The 15,782-nt window shown below is 42.6% G+C and overlaps 1 protein-coding gene across 3 annotated transcripts; it reads right to left on the bottom strand.

Moving 5' to 3' along the window:
* Positions 1–917: 917 nt before the first annotated feature.
* Positions 918–5,611, bottom strand: Fam170a (family with sequence similarity 170 member A). 3 transcript variants are annotated; one of them, XM_032886083.1, is made up of 4 exons: positions 5,349–5,403; positions 3,455–3,601; positions 1,913–2,674; positions 918–1,047 (listed from the first exon to the last, which is right to left on the bottom strand). In XM_032886083.1, the coding sequence occupies exons 1-4, from the start codon at positions 5,401–5,403 to the stop codon at positions 953–955; spliced, it is 1,059 nt and encodes a 352-aa protein (XP_032741974.1). In that variant the 3' UTR covers positions 918–952. The 3 variants fall into 3 exon arrangements, with proteins under 3 accessions (XP_032741974.1, XP_032741973.1, XP_032741975.1); XM_032886082.1 differs by having other exon boundaries at positions 922–1,047; positions 5,334–5,611; XM_032886084.1 differs by lacking the exon at positions 918–1,047 and adding an exon at positions 1,611–1,648.
* Between the last annotated feature and the right edge of the window lie 10,171 nt (positions 5,612–15,782).

Here is a 15,782-nt window from a genome sequence, read left to right as displayed (position 1 = left end):
TAAGACAGTCAGACAGTAGAATGCGCTTGTATCTGAAATCCTTTTGACTTCAACCCTCTGCGGCAAGAGAGACAACATAATAAAGTTCCTGCAGCTGCCAGGTGTCTATCATCAAAGAATGCCGCATGCCGCTAAAATACTACCCAGTAAAGACATAGCCAAGCAGAAGCCTTGCAACCGGAAGCATCAGGCTGGTAACCGTACCTCTCAAGCAGTAAGGTAGGGATGCCAAGGGGGGCACTGAGAATCACAGGTGCTATTGAGTGCAGAACACAGGCTTGAATTACCTTGTTTTAATTGTTGCAAAATTCATGTGTAGTTTACTTACATAATTTTCACCTCCATTCTTCAACCCTAACTAACTCCTCCCATGCCCAGGCATAAATTCCTTCCTTCCTATTTTGAGTAGGCCTTAAGCAACTCATAAGACTTTGGAGTTAGACATTATTGTGTTTGAACTAACAAACGCTGGGCTTCACACGGTTTCTTTCTAACCCTGCCTGTCCTCTAGACCCCTTTCTTGCTCTATTCAGATTCAGAGACATGTTGCTGCCCCTTGACTTTCGAAGACTGCGGACGGTCTCACAACTGGCATCAAAATCAGTCTCTGGTGCCTCCTGTCTCTTTGTTGTTCCAGTGGGTGGTAGCAGTGAGTGGTGGGCTGAAAGGTGTTGGGGTCAGATTTTGAAAGTATATGAGTGTATAAAGAATAAAAATAAGGGAAAACACATTTTAACTCAAACAGATGAGACAAGGTGCTAAGTGGGAGATTTCAGAAGTACACAGCTGTAGCCTCAGTCTGCAGGCCCCTCAGTCTAGAGCAGACATATATTAATGCTGACTCACAACCCCCTTGGCCAACACCTAGAGAATGGGGAGGTGGGCAGCTAGAGTGTTTGCTAAGGAAGCAGCCAGGCACAGTTTGGAAAAGAAGCTTTATTGCATCGGATGTTTATGTGTTCGACGGAGCGTTGTTCTTTTCGTCTTCCTTTACACTACTAGCATTCTGTCTGCTGCCACTGTTGTCTCGATGTTCCTTTCTTCTTCCTGGCATTGGGAAAATGTGGTAGAACAGGGAGAGTTGAGAAAAGACATGGCTGCTGCTTGTTAATTACCTTTTACTGTTACTTAACTCTGCAGTTATGCACTCACCACAGTGAGTTTGTGTCCAGATGCTCTGCAGCAAAATAAAAGTTCTAGAACATGCCCAGGTGTCTCCCTTTCTCCTCTCTTCAGTTCCATCTTCCCTACCAGCACTATGGCCGTGGACCACTAAACTCTCAACTCAGACTGCACACTTTCAGAGCCAAACCTCTCATTCTGCTGGTTACACCACCTCTCTCTGGGCCATTGCTTGTTCCTGAAGTTGTGCTGAGCGATCTGCTTAGAGGGGCAACAACATTTCCTCTTAATGTAGAGGACAATCACGTAGGAGAAGAGAAACGTCCTAGTCAAAGCTCTGCAGTTTCTCATGTAAATAAATACAGGTCAATTTCCCTGGAACTGAATGCACCTCCAAACAGCTCAGCACAGCCCCGCTCTCGGTTCTGTATGCTCCTAATCTATCAACACTATTCCTGTGATCTCACGGCTCCCAAGAAAAGGCCACCCTATCTTGTAGGTTCTTCTGACCCAGGAATCTCAGTTGCTGTGTGGAAACCAAATAAGGACACTTCTTAATGAGGGAAGGTGCTCTGTTGGCCCTGACAAAAGATCCGAACTTCCTGTGGGAGCTGGGAGGCTCGGGACAAATCCCAACTTACAGCCAGGTAAGATTCCTGAACAAGAAGCAGAGGGCCCAGTTAATCCCCCTCCGTCACTCCCATAGCTGACAAACCCCTGTGTCTTCCTGCTGGAGGTGCAAATCTACACTGGAGGGACAGATTGCTCAGCAAACCCAGCCCATGCTCACTTCTGTCCTTTGGAGAATCAAACACACAGCCTGGGCATTGGCTCCAGGGTTTCTTCACACCAACATCTTCCTCCGCGGGCTGCTGCTCCTCAGCCTTCTTTTCCGTGGACTTCTCTTTGGCCTCGTTGTGCTCCTCTTCCTCCTCCTGGGTGCTCTCTGACTCCACATGGCCAACCAGCTGAGCCATGGTCAGATGGAAAACGTGGCAACTGAAACCTTCCCGGATCCCATACTGCACGTGCTCTTGGAGGCTCTCCATGGTGGGGAAGACCCTGCAGCAGGCCATGCACCTGAAGCCATTCTCCATGGTCACCAGCCAGTCAGGTGTCTTGGCCCTGGGTCTCTCTTCAACCATGGGAGACCCTGGTGGACTGTCTGACTCTGGTTTCTCCTCATGTTCTTTCTCTTCCCCAATGGGTTCACTGTCCGACAGGAGGTTTCTGGTGGACACGTCAGAGGGAGGAGTACCTACCCACACACCCTCCGGAAGGGTGGCTTCTTCCATCCGCGGCTGCTTTTCTAGGGACTCAGAGGTTTCCTTTGTGTCCCAGGAGACGGCCACACCTTTTCTCATTTGCACCTGCATGTAGTATATTTTCATCCCCCTCTCCTCTTTGTTTGTACACAGAGAGGATACACAAGTCTTATAAGATGGGCAGGATGAGGAGGCCTGCTGTGAGGGGGCAATAGTGGCCTCTCCTTCCGGGACCTGATTTAGTGGTGATCTAGGCTTGGAACTGTCTTGTAGCAATTTCCGGGTTCCTGGGAATTGAAATTAGAAATATAAGAGCAGAGCATCTGCAGAGAGAAAGGTGAGGGACCATGAGTGACATTAGTGTGACACAGGAAAAGATACCTCGAGGTGATATGATTGAACGATGAGTTTTGTATTTGCCTTATATGATGCAATATATGCTGTGGGTTTTTTATGTATGAGGATATCAGCAGACAGTGTGTACTAAGGAGCGGGGAGTATGACAGTGAGGAATGACGACTGAATGAAGTGGGATCCTGGGAACTCATTGGTGTGGTTTTCACAGAGCAGGGGCTATGGTATCTGAAAATACCATCAAGGGTCATGCATTTTCATATTGTGCATGCACTGAGAATATTCCTCTGTGTAGAGTCAAGTCTATGAGTCTGTGCTGGGAGAGCTACGCCTATGTTCACTAAACTGATGTCTTTGCTGAAGAACTATGCAGACTCTGAAGACAAATCCAAAGACAGAAGCCACACAACTCTTCTAAAGGTGCCTCTCTGCTGCCCCAAGCTCAGACCCTTCTATCCACTGTTTCGTGACTTCTCACCATGATGATGTCATGGATCAGGATCTCCCAAACCAAACTCCAACTCCCTTGGTAGCTCTGGATTTCCTCTATGCTCTTCTTCAGAACCCTGACCAATCCCAATTTCCCTAGGCTTCCTCTCAGCCTTATCCTTGAGTCTATATGCCTTCTGCACTGCATCCTGAGCCCCACACCCCAAGAGTTTCACCCAAGAAGCCCCATACCCAAAGCGTGTCACACCCAAGGAGCCTCGCACCCTTACTACGATGGATGAACTTGTGTGGAGAAGAAACACAGGAGAAGTATTCGGAGGCAGAGGAGACCTCCCCTACCCCTGGGCTCTGGGCTTTGGCCGCTCCAGTGGATTCAGGCTGAGAGGTATCCTCTTGTGACTTTGAAATTCCTGAGAAAGATATAAAAGGCACAAAGACACAGTGTTTGGTCATGCTTGTACATCACTTACTTATCCAACAAATACTTACTGGTGTCTGACACAAAATTGTTACAATGAATACATATGGCTTAGAATCTGACCCTAATGAATACTCTAGTCCTTATAGTGTATTTAGGAAACACACACATGCATATACATGTTAGAGAAAAGTATCACACGCATGGGCCATGTGTGCATGTGGTAAAGGGATGGTGTGTTGGTATAGCCATGTGTTCTCAGAGTACAGAGGTATGGGACATCTTTCTCCATCAAGGCACATGTGGGACATGTGTGGCTCTCTCATAGCAGGCCCTTATGAGAGCTTTGTATATATTATCACACACCCTGAGTGTTAGCCAGGTCTAGGTAAAGATGCAGAAACTGTACTTATATTCCTCACAGTTAGTGACACTCTCTGAGCTTTACATTTACTATTGTATGAGTACCTAGACCAAAACATTCTAAAATATAACAGTAAATGGGAGGGTTGAACCCATTCCCTTCACTTTCCGGTAGATGACAGAGAGAATTTGACAGCACTTTGAGCCACTGTTCATGGACTCAGCCCATGGTCTTCAGGAGGGCTCATGGAGGTTGTTGGGCTTAACTTTGGACAAAAGCCTCCATCCAAGCATTAGAATTACGGTAGAGTTCCATTCTGCTCCTACCCTTTCATAGCGGGCTGGTTCTTTTTAAAGTTTATTTGTTCATTTTTATTTTATGTGTATGAGTGCTCTGCTTGAATTTATATATGTCCACCATGTAAACTCCTGGTACCTAAGGTGGTTAAAAAGGGCATCTGAGTCCCTGAAACCATGGTTGTGAGCCACCATGCCGGTTCTGGGAATGGAAGCCAGGTCCCCTGACAGTAAATCCTCTTAATCCCTGGCCCGGGGCCATCTCTCCACCCCACATGGTTTTTGTTTTGTTTGCTTGTTTGTTTGTTCATGTTTACACATAGGAATTACAGTTATCATGCATCCTAGAATACAAACCAGCAACTCTCAGTGGCTTCTGCTTTCTCTAGAGGCCTAGTGAGTTTCACCCAGCCTGGTGTCTTATGAGGTCCTTCGCTTCCTTTCCATTTCCTCTGGAAAGTTTAAACCTGCACATCCACAAACACTAATGGACCACTTATAAAGTCTACTCAAGAAATAAAATTCTCAAGGTTTCAATATAACCCCTGACAAACTCTTAATCTTTTTGAATAAACATTTTATTTCTCAAATATTCCTCAACAAGGCCCTTTAACTCATCGGGCTACGTTTACTCTCTCCTAAAAGGCTCAGTGAAACTCTCCTTTTTATCAATCCCCACCACAGCTCCAACCCATTATTCCTAGAGGAAAAACGAAACGAATAAGAGGCACAGAGAAAGGAATCTCAGAAAATCCGCACCTCTGAGTCATGTAGCTGGGACCTCAGCAAGTCCCTAGTTCCAAATGACCCAGACGCCAGTGCCCGGGAAATGCCAGGAGCCAGAAAGGAAGTTCGTAAAAACAACACAACTGACGGTCCTTCTGCATCGGGACCCTCTGCACTCTCACACCACCGAAACCACGGACGTAGATCTGGCAGCATCAGCTGATAGACGCTCTCTGACTCTCGGCTTCATCTGAATCCTCCCCCAGTCACCCCTCCCTAGCGGAAGCTCAATCTTGCCAGCATCCCTCGTGCCCCAAGCCACGATGCCCACCATATACCTCCTGAATTCTCACCAGCTTCCTTTGACTCTTCAATTTCCAGATGTTTCCTCTTTTGTCGCCGTTTCATGGTATTAGCTAGAATAGTCCCTTAGAGGATACTTAGAGTCCAAAGTCACCTTTTCCCTACAGGTTGGCTGACCCTTTTAGGCCTTCAGGAAATCCGTTGCGATAATTCAACACAAATTAAAAGTAATTAAGTCTCTTAACTGGCTGAAGAACTCAGATTATTTAATCAAACAGCAGCCCTGCCCAGTGTTCACCACGCTGCATGGCTGTTAAGGGTCAAAGGTCACCGGGCCTACTGGAGGATTCTCAATGATGACATCAGAGCATTCTATGGACCTCAGTCTGACACAGGCTCTGCAGCTTCAGAAACCCTGTTTGCAAGAACAATTCCTTTCCCCCAATGGAACCTCCCTAAGGAATTCAATTCTTGTCTCTCAATTGTAGCAGAATATTTTTAGATGTTAACATGTTTCTATTTCATTTTTTTTCTTTTCTCCTTTTATTTCACCCTTTCATTTCTGCCCTTAAGCAAGTAGCAAGCTTTGTGTTCATTGTTTTGGAGCAGAGGTATTGGCAGGACTGAAACTGCTAATAAATTGTTTCTAAAGCCCCAAACTTTGCAGAAAACAGAATACTGAACCAGAAATATAACATTGGCAGATTTTTTTAAAGATTATATATTCACTCTCCTCTTAGTCTACTGAAGGTATGAAAATGCCAATTAGATCAGAGGTCTATGTAAACACTGGGAAAGGTTGGCCTTGTTCTGGGACTGGGAGATAAATAAAAGAAAATGCCAACAGGAGACTGCTGTGTTATTCAAACAGCCATTGCCAACCTGCCCTACTTACAGTACAGGAACCAGGGCAGCCAGGAACTCTGGTGGCCACCCTCAAAGCCACAGTCCCACATGACTTTCAAAGGGAGATGGGTGGAAATGCACAGAAAGCATGAACAGAACCAAAGCTTAAACTGATAGCTAAGTGGGATTGTGAGAGGGGAAATGACACGCTGTTTCTTGCAGATGTTCTCTAGGGGTCAAGCTGCTAGATTCCTGTGTCTAACACCCACCAAGTGAAGCCACTCTAAATTGACCTTAGGGAGCAGCCTTGGGGAAATGCGGTCACACTCTGGATTGAGGAGCCTACATGCAATGCAGATGTAGTGAGATCACTATCCATCCGACTATTTGTAGATTTTAAGGAATCCTAATGTGTTTTTGCATTGGAGAACATAGTCTGATACAGCTATAAGGAAAAATCTGTTATTAAATACAGGGATGCCAAAGCTAAGGTCTATGAGGGAAAAAGCACAAAGAAAGTCTTTGCTAATATGAATGGAGCAAAACATGTCTGCGGCACCTGGGACTAGCTTTCCTTCAAAAAGCAAACATGATACCAAAGACCAAAATTGGTGTCGTTTTATGTTGTCTGTCACCTCTAAGACAAGGATGACCTCTCTTTCTTCTCTGCCTCACTCTGACTTCCTACCTGGCTACCAATTGCTCCACATGATCTTTGAGGAATCTGGGAAAAACATGGATCAGACAGCCATATGCTGCTCAGAGCCTCCAATCTGGAAGTAGACTTTAAAACACAAACACTCGGTTTTATGGGTCCAGAGGTAAGGGAAGAAAAGCACATAGAAAGGACAGGAAGAAGACACCACACTCTTCATGTGGATTTTTGAAATTTTATGACAAGAATACACCAATGTGTAATTTGTCTGAAAATCCACACATATTGAGACCAGACCAAATATAATTCTATACCTAGAAAATTGACATTATCAAGCAAGCAAAAGAAGATACCCCATATCCTACGGACATAAAAAAAAAAAGTTAAGACATTAATACCAAAACCCATAGATAGATAGATAGATAGATAGATAGATAGATAGATAGATAGTAGATGGATGGATGGATGGATGGTTGGCAGATGGATAGACGGACATACAGACGGATGGATGGACAGATGGATGGACGGATGGACAGATGGATGGATGGATGGATGGATGGATGGATGGATGGATGGACGGACAGACAGATGGATGGATAGATGGATAGATAGACAGATGGATAGATGGAGGGATGGATGGATAGATAGATAGATAGATAGATAGATAGATAGATAGATAGATAGATAGATAGATAGATAGATGGGCAGATAGCTGGAGATAGGTATATCAACTCCTCAGAATCACAATAAATTGTAACTCATATAACAAAAAATAAATTACTTAGCCCTGTAACTACAAAGGAAGTCAAATTATGATTACTAAACTTTCAAATGAAATCTCTAAGACCACATATTTGCACTGGAGAATTCTGTGGCATATTTTGAGAAGAATTAATTTCAACTCTACACCAGCTTTTACATGAAAACAGTAGACATCTCCATTCATTTCATAAGGCAGCAATACAACAACCAAAACAAGACAAGATGATACAAACAAACAGACAGGAAAATAACTTTATACCAATATTTCTCATAGTAAAGATACAAAAATCTCCAACAAACTACTAACAGTATAATTCAACAATATATAAAAGAAACTATACACTATAAAAATGTTTCTAAGGATGTAAGGCTGATCTAATCATTGAAAGTCAGTATAATTCATTATATTAGCTAATTGAGAAAAGATAATATCTTAATGCTATAGTTAGGATGTGATTTGAGTCCCACAAAGATTGATATATTAAAAGCATGATCTCAGGGTGGTAGTAACAGGAAGGGCAGAACTTTTAAGAACCTAGACCTAATAGAGAAGGGTCTTAAGTCACTGGAAAATACCCCCAGAAGAGAATCAAGTAGTTTTCATAGAACTTCATGGTAGCTGTCAGGAGAAGGACAAGCCAGTCACCGGGTTCTATGCCTCCTGGCTGATATATGATTCTTCCTCTCACTTGCACTACCACCGTGATGGGACTGTTTCCTGTTAGGCCTTCAACGGAGGCTCAATCAAGACCCTGATCCTAAACTTTGGATCACTAAAATAAGACCATACAAGAAAGAAACATCATTAACACTTGATCGTATGCTGTGTTGTACCAATGCAAACTGGCTCTCACACATTCCAAGTGGTACAACAAAATCATTTGAAAATACCTATTGGGACTTCTTCAATCTCGTACAAATATGAGTAGATGGAAATTTCCAAGCTCAATGAAAAGACCCATACAGACTCTACTGCTAAGATTGTACTATACTCAGTAGGAAACCGCTGTATATTTTCCCCCTTAGGAATGCAAGCACAGCAAATTTTTCTCCTCACACTGTTCCTAATGAGGATGCTCTTAGGATAAAGATGGACGGTATGGCCAGTCAAATAGGGCATGAAAAGAAGAGAAAATCTACACAGATGGAGTGGGGGAAATAAAATCATTCCCATTTGCAGATAATATCATTGGGGAAAAACCTTCAGTGAAATAAGACAAGCAGGGAAAGAAGAGGCAGTACAGAGGCAGTGAGCGAGGGAGGAAGAAAGGCAGCTGTGGAGGAGAGGGAACTCCTAAACAGAGCTGAGAAAAGTAATCAGGGTCACAGGGAAGAAGATAAACTTTCCGCAGTGGCTAGTCAACATCCACAGGAAGCAGATTAAACTGTGTACAAATGCTCGAGACTCTCAAATAAGATGATGGCAAATGTCCATTTTATTCACAGCCTCCTGCAGTCTTCTTTAGACAACTTTTGATACCTAGTGTGCTGTTAATGGAGTGGAAATAGCTGTTATGACAAGCAAAAGTCATCACCGGTACGTGTTCAGAACTGATAGCCCATCTTTGTGGAACGCGCAAGTCTAGAGCACTGACTTGTGCTTCTGTACATCGTCAATGGACAGGTGAACACCAAAACCAAAGCAGTACCACTCCTAACAGCTCAATAATGAAGCAGTTGGAAAATTAACAAATAATATGCAAGACTGAAAAGTTATAAACAAAGAGCTATGACTCAATGTAGTAAAATGCTGTTCCGTGCAAATTAATATCAAAGTCCCAGAACAATGTGGATTTTTATTTATTTGTATGTAAAGGAACTAGAGTAAGTAAAACTATTTTGAAAAGGAATAGAAATTACCCTATTTTAAGGCATTATTTTCTACAATAATCAAGCATGTCTGATGTTGGCTAAGGTATGAACACATAAATCAATTGAACAGAATAGAGATTGCACAGATAAACTTCCACAAATACACCAAGTGATTTTTGACAAAACTGTGAAAGTAATTCAACAGGGAAAAGATAGCCACTTCAATAAATGGTGCTGAAGCAATTGGATACCCATAAGGAAAAGAAATGAATGGCCATCTAAACCTCACACTTTATACAAAAGTTAACTCCGTGGAATGGCATAAAGCTAGCAAAGAGATGGATCATGGACTTAGAATAAAACTATCCAACTTTTAAGGAAGAAATTGAGAAAGGAATCCTCAGAATCAGAGACAGCAGTAACATATAGAGTGCATGCTTCCGTGTAAATTTCCTTAAACGTGAAACTAAATCATAATCCACATGAAAAAAAGAGATAGACAAACTAGGCTGCATCAGAATTAAAGGCACTTGCTAGAAAAAAGACCTCATTAATAATGTAAAAAGAGATCTATTGACTCTGATAAAGTAATTGTAAACTATGTATTCAACAAAGGATTGATATCTATGCTATATTGTCCAAAGTTTCAAAGCCCAGCATTGAACCTAACTCAGTCAGAAAATGGATAAAGGACATGAAGAGACAAGTCACTAGGGATGAGATGCACAGAGCACATAATGACACGAAATGGTATTCAATTTCATTGGCCATTGAGAAAATGTACATTTCAACCACAGTGAGCTGTCACTAAGAAACTATCAGAACAACCAAAGACATCCTAGTGGCAATGGCATGTGCTTACCAGGGTAAAGAGGCTGGGTCTCCTGTGCCTTGCTGGGAAGAATACCAAATAATACCTTCTGAGGAAAATAACAATGTTTAAAATTAATGTAACTACCAAGTGACCCAGCAGTTACCTTCTTGGGGATTTACCCCAACGAAAAGACAAGCCTATATACCCACAAAAGCAATCTTATTTAAAAATACTTATAACTAGTAGTTTGTAATAGCCAAAAACTGGAACCCTCTAGTGAGCATGGGGCTAAATCACAATGTGTTCATACCATGAAAGGCTGCTCGAAAATTAAAACAACTGATCTTGGATGAATCTTCAGAGACTTGGGCAGAGGGAGGTCGGGAGAAAGACAATTCCGAAAGCTTATATGCTGTGTCATTCTATTTTAAAACATTACTGAGATGACAAGTTATAAAAGAAAAATGGCTAGTGGCTACCCATGACTAAGAAAGGCACAAGGTGGAAAAGAAAGTGGCCAAAGAAAGGTCTCTGAGGTCTCTGAGATGTTTTATTTAGGGACCAGTGGGATGCCTCCATAGTTAAGAGCACTTACATCTGCAGGGAACCTTGGTTTGGTTCTCAGCAGCCACACAGTAACTCACAACCACAACTCCACTTCCAGGGTATTTGAGGTCTTTTTCTGGCCCCTATGGACATCAGGCATGCACATGGTGAACAAACATGCATGCAGTCAAGTATAGATACATGTAAATATAAGTTAATTTTTTTTATTAACTTGAGTATTTCTTATTTACATTTCAAGAGTTATTCCCTTTCCCAGTTTCCAGGTAAACATCCCCCTAATCCCTCCCCCTCCCCTTGTTTATGGGTGTTCCCCTCCCCATCATCCCCCCATTGCCGCCCTCCCCCCAACAGTCTAGTTCACTGGGGGTTCAGTCTTAGCAGGACCCAGGGCTTCCCCTTCCACTAGTGCTCTTACTAGGATATTCATTGCTACCTATGAGGTCAGAGTCCAGGGTCAGTCCATGTATAGTCTTTAGGTAGTGGCTTAGTCCCTGGAAGCTCTGGTTGTTTGGCATTGTTGTTCATATGGGGTCTCAAGCGCCTTCAACTCTTTCTCTGATTCCTTCAGCAGGGGTCCTGTTCTCAGTTCAGTGGTTTGCTGCTGGTATTCGCTCTGTATTTGCTGTATTCTGGCTGTGTCTCTCAGGAGAGATCTACATCCTGCCCTGTCTGCCTGTACTTTTTTGCTTCATCCATCTTGTCTAATTGGATGGCTGTATATGTATGGGCCACATGTGGGGCAGGCTCTGGAATGGGTGTCCTTCTGTGTCTGTTTTAATCTTGCTTTCTATTCCCTGCCAAGGGTATTCTTGTTCTTTTAAAGAAGGAGTGAAGCATTCACATTTTGATCATCCGTCTTGAGTTTCATTTGTTCTAGGCATCTAGGTATTCAAGCATTTCTAATAATAGCCACTTATCAATGAGTACATACCATGTGTGTTTTTCTGTGATTGGGTTACCTCACTCAGTATGATATTTTCCAGTTCCAACCATTTGCCTTTGAATTTTATAAAGTCATTGTTTTTGATAGCTGAGTAATTTCCATTGTAAAGTATCCATTCCTTTTGATAGCTTTCCAGCTTCTGGCTATTATAAATAAGGCAAGCACTGAAACTATTCCTGATAACCTAATCACAGAAAGACATGTAGATGTGGCTAAAAATGCTTGAATTACCCTAGATGCCTTTGATCAAATGTAATCCAGATCGCCATGAGAGACACAGCCAGAATACAGCAAATACAGAGGCGTATGCCAGCAGGAAACCACTGAACTGAGAACAGGACCCCTCAGAGAAAGAACTGAAGAGTTGAAGGAGCTTATATATACAGCAAATGCCAACCAACCAGAGCTTCCAGGACTACCCAAAGACTATACATGGACTGAACCTGGACTCTGACCTCATAGGTAGCAATGAATATCCTAGTAAGAGCACCAGTGAAGGGGAAGCCATGGTCCTGGACTGAACCCCTAGTGAACTAGACTGTTGGGGGAGAGGCATGGGGAGGGGTTTTTAAACCGAAAGGGAATAACATTTGAAATTATATAAGAAATACATAAAAAAAAAAAAAAAAAAAAAAAAAAAAAAAAAATTCATTTTTTTTTTTTATATGTTTAAGTTCATTTTTTTTTAGTTTAATTTTAAGAAATACCTTCCATGTCCACTTTTCACATATGTATCAATCAAAAAAAGATTATCCATTTGTGTGCGTGTGTGTGTGTGTGTGTGTGTGTGTGTGTGTGTGTGTGTGTGGAGAGAGAGAGAGAGAGAGAGAGAGAGAGAGAGAGATTTTCCCAAATTTCAGTGGCTTGAAATGAGTTTCTTCACTCCCGCTATGTTCCCACTGTTGGTTAGTCAGGAATCCTGCTCTTCATCATCCTTACTTCTAGACCCAGGTTGACAAAGCCGCCACCACCTGGAAAACTGACACTACTGCAGAAGAAAAAGACAGTGCTGGAAGGTTCCATTCTGGCATTAAATGCTTTGACCTACAAGAGATAGCTGTCACAGCCACTCAAAAATCAGTAACCAAGAAATACAATTGACCAGGCTGCACATTACCAAAATTAGATCTAAACTTATCTGTTAAATAATTATGTAAGTTCATGATTTAAAACCTTTCTACCACGCACTGCGAGAGTTTATACACAAGAATAGTGCTTGAGTTTGTTTTACTGTCTTCATAATAAATTCCGAAAGAGATGTCTGGAATTCCTCAAAACACTTGGCCTTAAACTGAAAAAGAACGGGAATCTAATTTCACTTCCTACCTTCTGAAATGATGGAGCTGGTGAAGATTAGCTATCAGTGTGGCTTTTATAGTCTGAATATACAGGAAACAATGCTTCTAAGACTCCAAGCAATGGCTGAAAAACTCTTGATTTCCACTTTGCTATTTCGATTATCTTGTTGACACTCTACGTCTGTGAATAATAGTGCTGGCTGTGGCCGCACAGCTTTAACGAAGTGAAAGTGTCTGCATCTCACGGCAGCCCCTGCAAGCACATGCGACTGACAGTAAATGCTCAGTGCTCTCCTATTTGCTCAGAGGTCTGTGCAAAGCGGCAAATGCCTCGGAGACATTTATGCCAAACAGTTTTTCTGTTATTACTTTAAAGATAACTTCACTGCCAAATATTTACTCTGTGATGAAAAGCAACACAACTGTGGAAAAGGGATTTACTCATTACAATAAGCTGCTTATTTCTACTCCTGCACATCCCATACGCACCTGATAAATTAGACGCAGTCTTCCACACTTTCCCAAAACATGGGAAAATGACGGAACCATTTCCATCCGTGAATCGCTCCTGCTCAGAGTCACTCTTTAGAGAACATTGTCCCTTTTGCTGACATCGTAAATGGCTTACTAAGATGAGAGGAATGATGCCTGAGATGCACAACCAAACCTTCAAAGTGCGGTGACATTTTCAAGCCTGCAACAGTCGCCTTTTACCTTCTAGTGCAGCCAAACTCCCCACCTCAATCAAGCACAGCTGAGGCAGAGCTCAGGCCTTCGCCCAGGCCCTGTTCTTTGACTTTATCTTTATTTATATAACAATAAATATAAAATATATAATTAGAAAATGAAAATATAAAAAGGGTGGCAGGGTTTGCATGAGGTGTTTTCTCTTATGAAAAATAAGGACTCAAGCAAAGAGACGATCTTCATTACACAGTTTCTGCTAGGCCAGAAAATTGGTGTGGGTCTCCTGTTTACAAAAGACCTAGTTTCTTTTTTCTTTTTAATCTTTATTAACTTGAGTATTTCTTATTTACATTTCGAGTGTTTCCCTTCCCAGTTTCCGGGCCAACATCCCCATAACCTCTTTCCCTCCCTTCTATATGAGTGTTCCTCCCCACCTCCCCTCATGACCGCCAAACAATCACGTCACTGGGTTCAGTCTTGGCACCAAGGGCTTCCCTTCCACTGGTGCCTTACTAGGCTATTCATTGCTACCTATGAGGTTAGAGCCCAGAGTCAGTCCAGGTAGAGTCTTTGGGTAGTGGCTTAGTCCCTGGAAGCTCTGGTTGCTTAGCATTGTTGTTCATATGGGGTCTCAAGCCCCTTCAAGCTCTTCCAGTCCTTTCTCTGATTCCTTCAAGGGGGGTCCCGTTCAGTGGTTTGATGCTGGCATTTGCCTATATACTTACTGTATTCTGACTGTGTATCTCAGGAGAGATCTACATCCGGTTCCTGTAGGCCTGCATTTCTTTGCTTCATCCATCTCATCTAATTGGGTGGCTGTATTTGTATGGGCCACATGTGGGGCAAGCTCTGAATGGGTGTTCCTTCTGCCTCTGTTTTAAACTTAGCCTCCCTATTCCCTGCAAAGGGTATTCTTGTTCCCCTTTTAAAGAAGGAGTGAAGCATTCGCATTTTGGTCATCCCTCTAGAGTTTCACGTGTTCTGTGCATCTAGGGCAATTCAAGCATTTGGGCTAATGGTCACTTATCAATGAGTTCACACCACGTGTGTTTTTCTGTGATTGGCTTACCTCACTCAGGATGATATTTTCCAGTTCCATCCATTTGCCTATGAATTTCATAAAGTCATTGTTTTTGATAGCTGAGTAATATTCCATTGTGTAGATGTACCACATTTTCTGTATCCATTCCTCTATTGAAGGGCATTCTGGTTCTTTACAGCTTCTGGCTATTATACATAAGGCTGCGATGAACATAGTGGAGCACGTGTCTTTGTTATATGTTGAGGCATCTTTTGGGTATATGCCCAAGAGAGGAATAGCTGGGTCCTCAGGTAGTTCAATGTCAAATTTTCTGAGGAACCTCCAGACTGATTTCCAGAAAGGTTGTACCAGTCTGCAATCCCACCAACAATGGAGTGAGGTGAAAACTCAGGGTTGTTTTGATTTGCATTTTTTCACGGCAAAGATGTTGAACAATTCCTTAGGTGTTTCTCAGCCATTCGCATTCCTCAGCTGTGAATTTTGTTTAGCTCTGAACCCCATTTTTTTCTTTTTTTTTTTTTTTTTATTAACTTGAATATTTCTTATATACATTTCGAGTGTTATTCCTTCCTGCTTTCCGGCAAACATCCCTCCCCCCTCCCCCTTCCTTATGGGTGTTTCCTCCCCCATTGCCCCATTGCCCCCTCCCCCAACAGTCTAGTTCACTGGGGGTTCAGTCTTAGCAGGACCCAGGGCTTCCCCTTCCACTGGTGCTCTTACTAGATATTCATTGCTACCTATGAGGTCAGAGTCCAGGGTCAGTCCATGTATAGTCTTTTAGGTAGTGGCTTAGTCCCTGGAAGTTCTGGTTGCTTGGCATTGTTGTACATATGGGGTCTTGAGCCCCTTCAAGCTCTTCCAGTTCTTTCTCTGAACCCCATTTTTTAATAGGGTTATTTGTCTCCCTGCCGTCTAACTTCTTGAGTTCTTTGTATATTTTGGATATAAGCCCTCTATCTGTTGTAGGATTGGTAAATATCTTTTCCCAATCTGGTGGTTGCCTTTTTGTCCTAACAACAGTGTCCTTTGCCTTACAGAAGCTTTGCAGTTTTATGAGA

Source organism: Rattus rattus, chromosome 15 (genome assembly GCF_011064425.1).
Source record: "Rattus rattus isolate New Zealand chromosome 15, Rrattus_CSIRO_v1, whole genome shotgun sequence".
Lineage (NCBI taxonomy): Eukaryota > Metazoa > Chordata > Mammalia > Rodentia > Muridae > Rattus > Rattus rattus.
This window is presented reverse-complemented; position numbering and strand designations above follow the sequence as displayed.

Excerpts from the sequence above, each read along its gene's own strand:
- Fam170a (XM_032886082.1), bottom strand. The coding sequence starts at position 5,403 with ATGAAACGGCGACAAAAGAGGAAACATCTGGAAATTGAAGAGTCAAAG. Across the intron at positions 3,602-5,333 it reads AGCTGGTGAGAATTCAGGAG|GAATTTCAAAGTCACAAGAG; the intron begins GTATATGGTGGG and ends TATCTTTCTCAG. Across the intron at positions 2,675-3,454 it reads GTTCATCCATCGTAGTAAGG|GAACCCGGAAATTGCTACAA; the intron begins GTGCGAGGCTCC and ends TTCAATTCCCAG.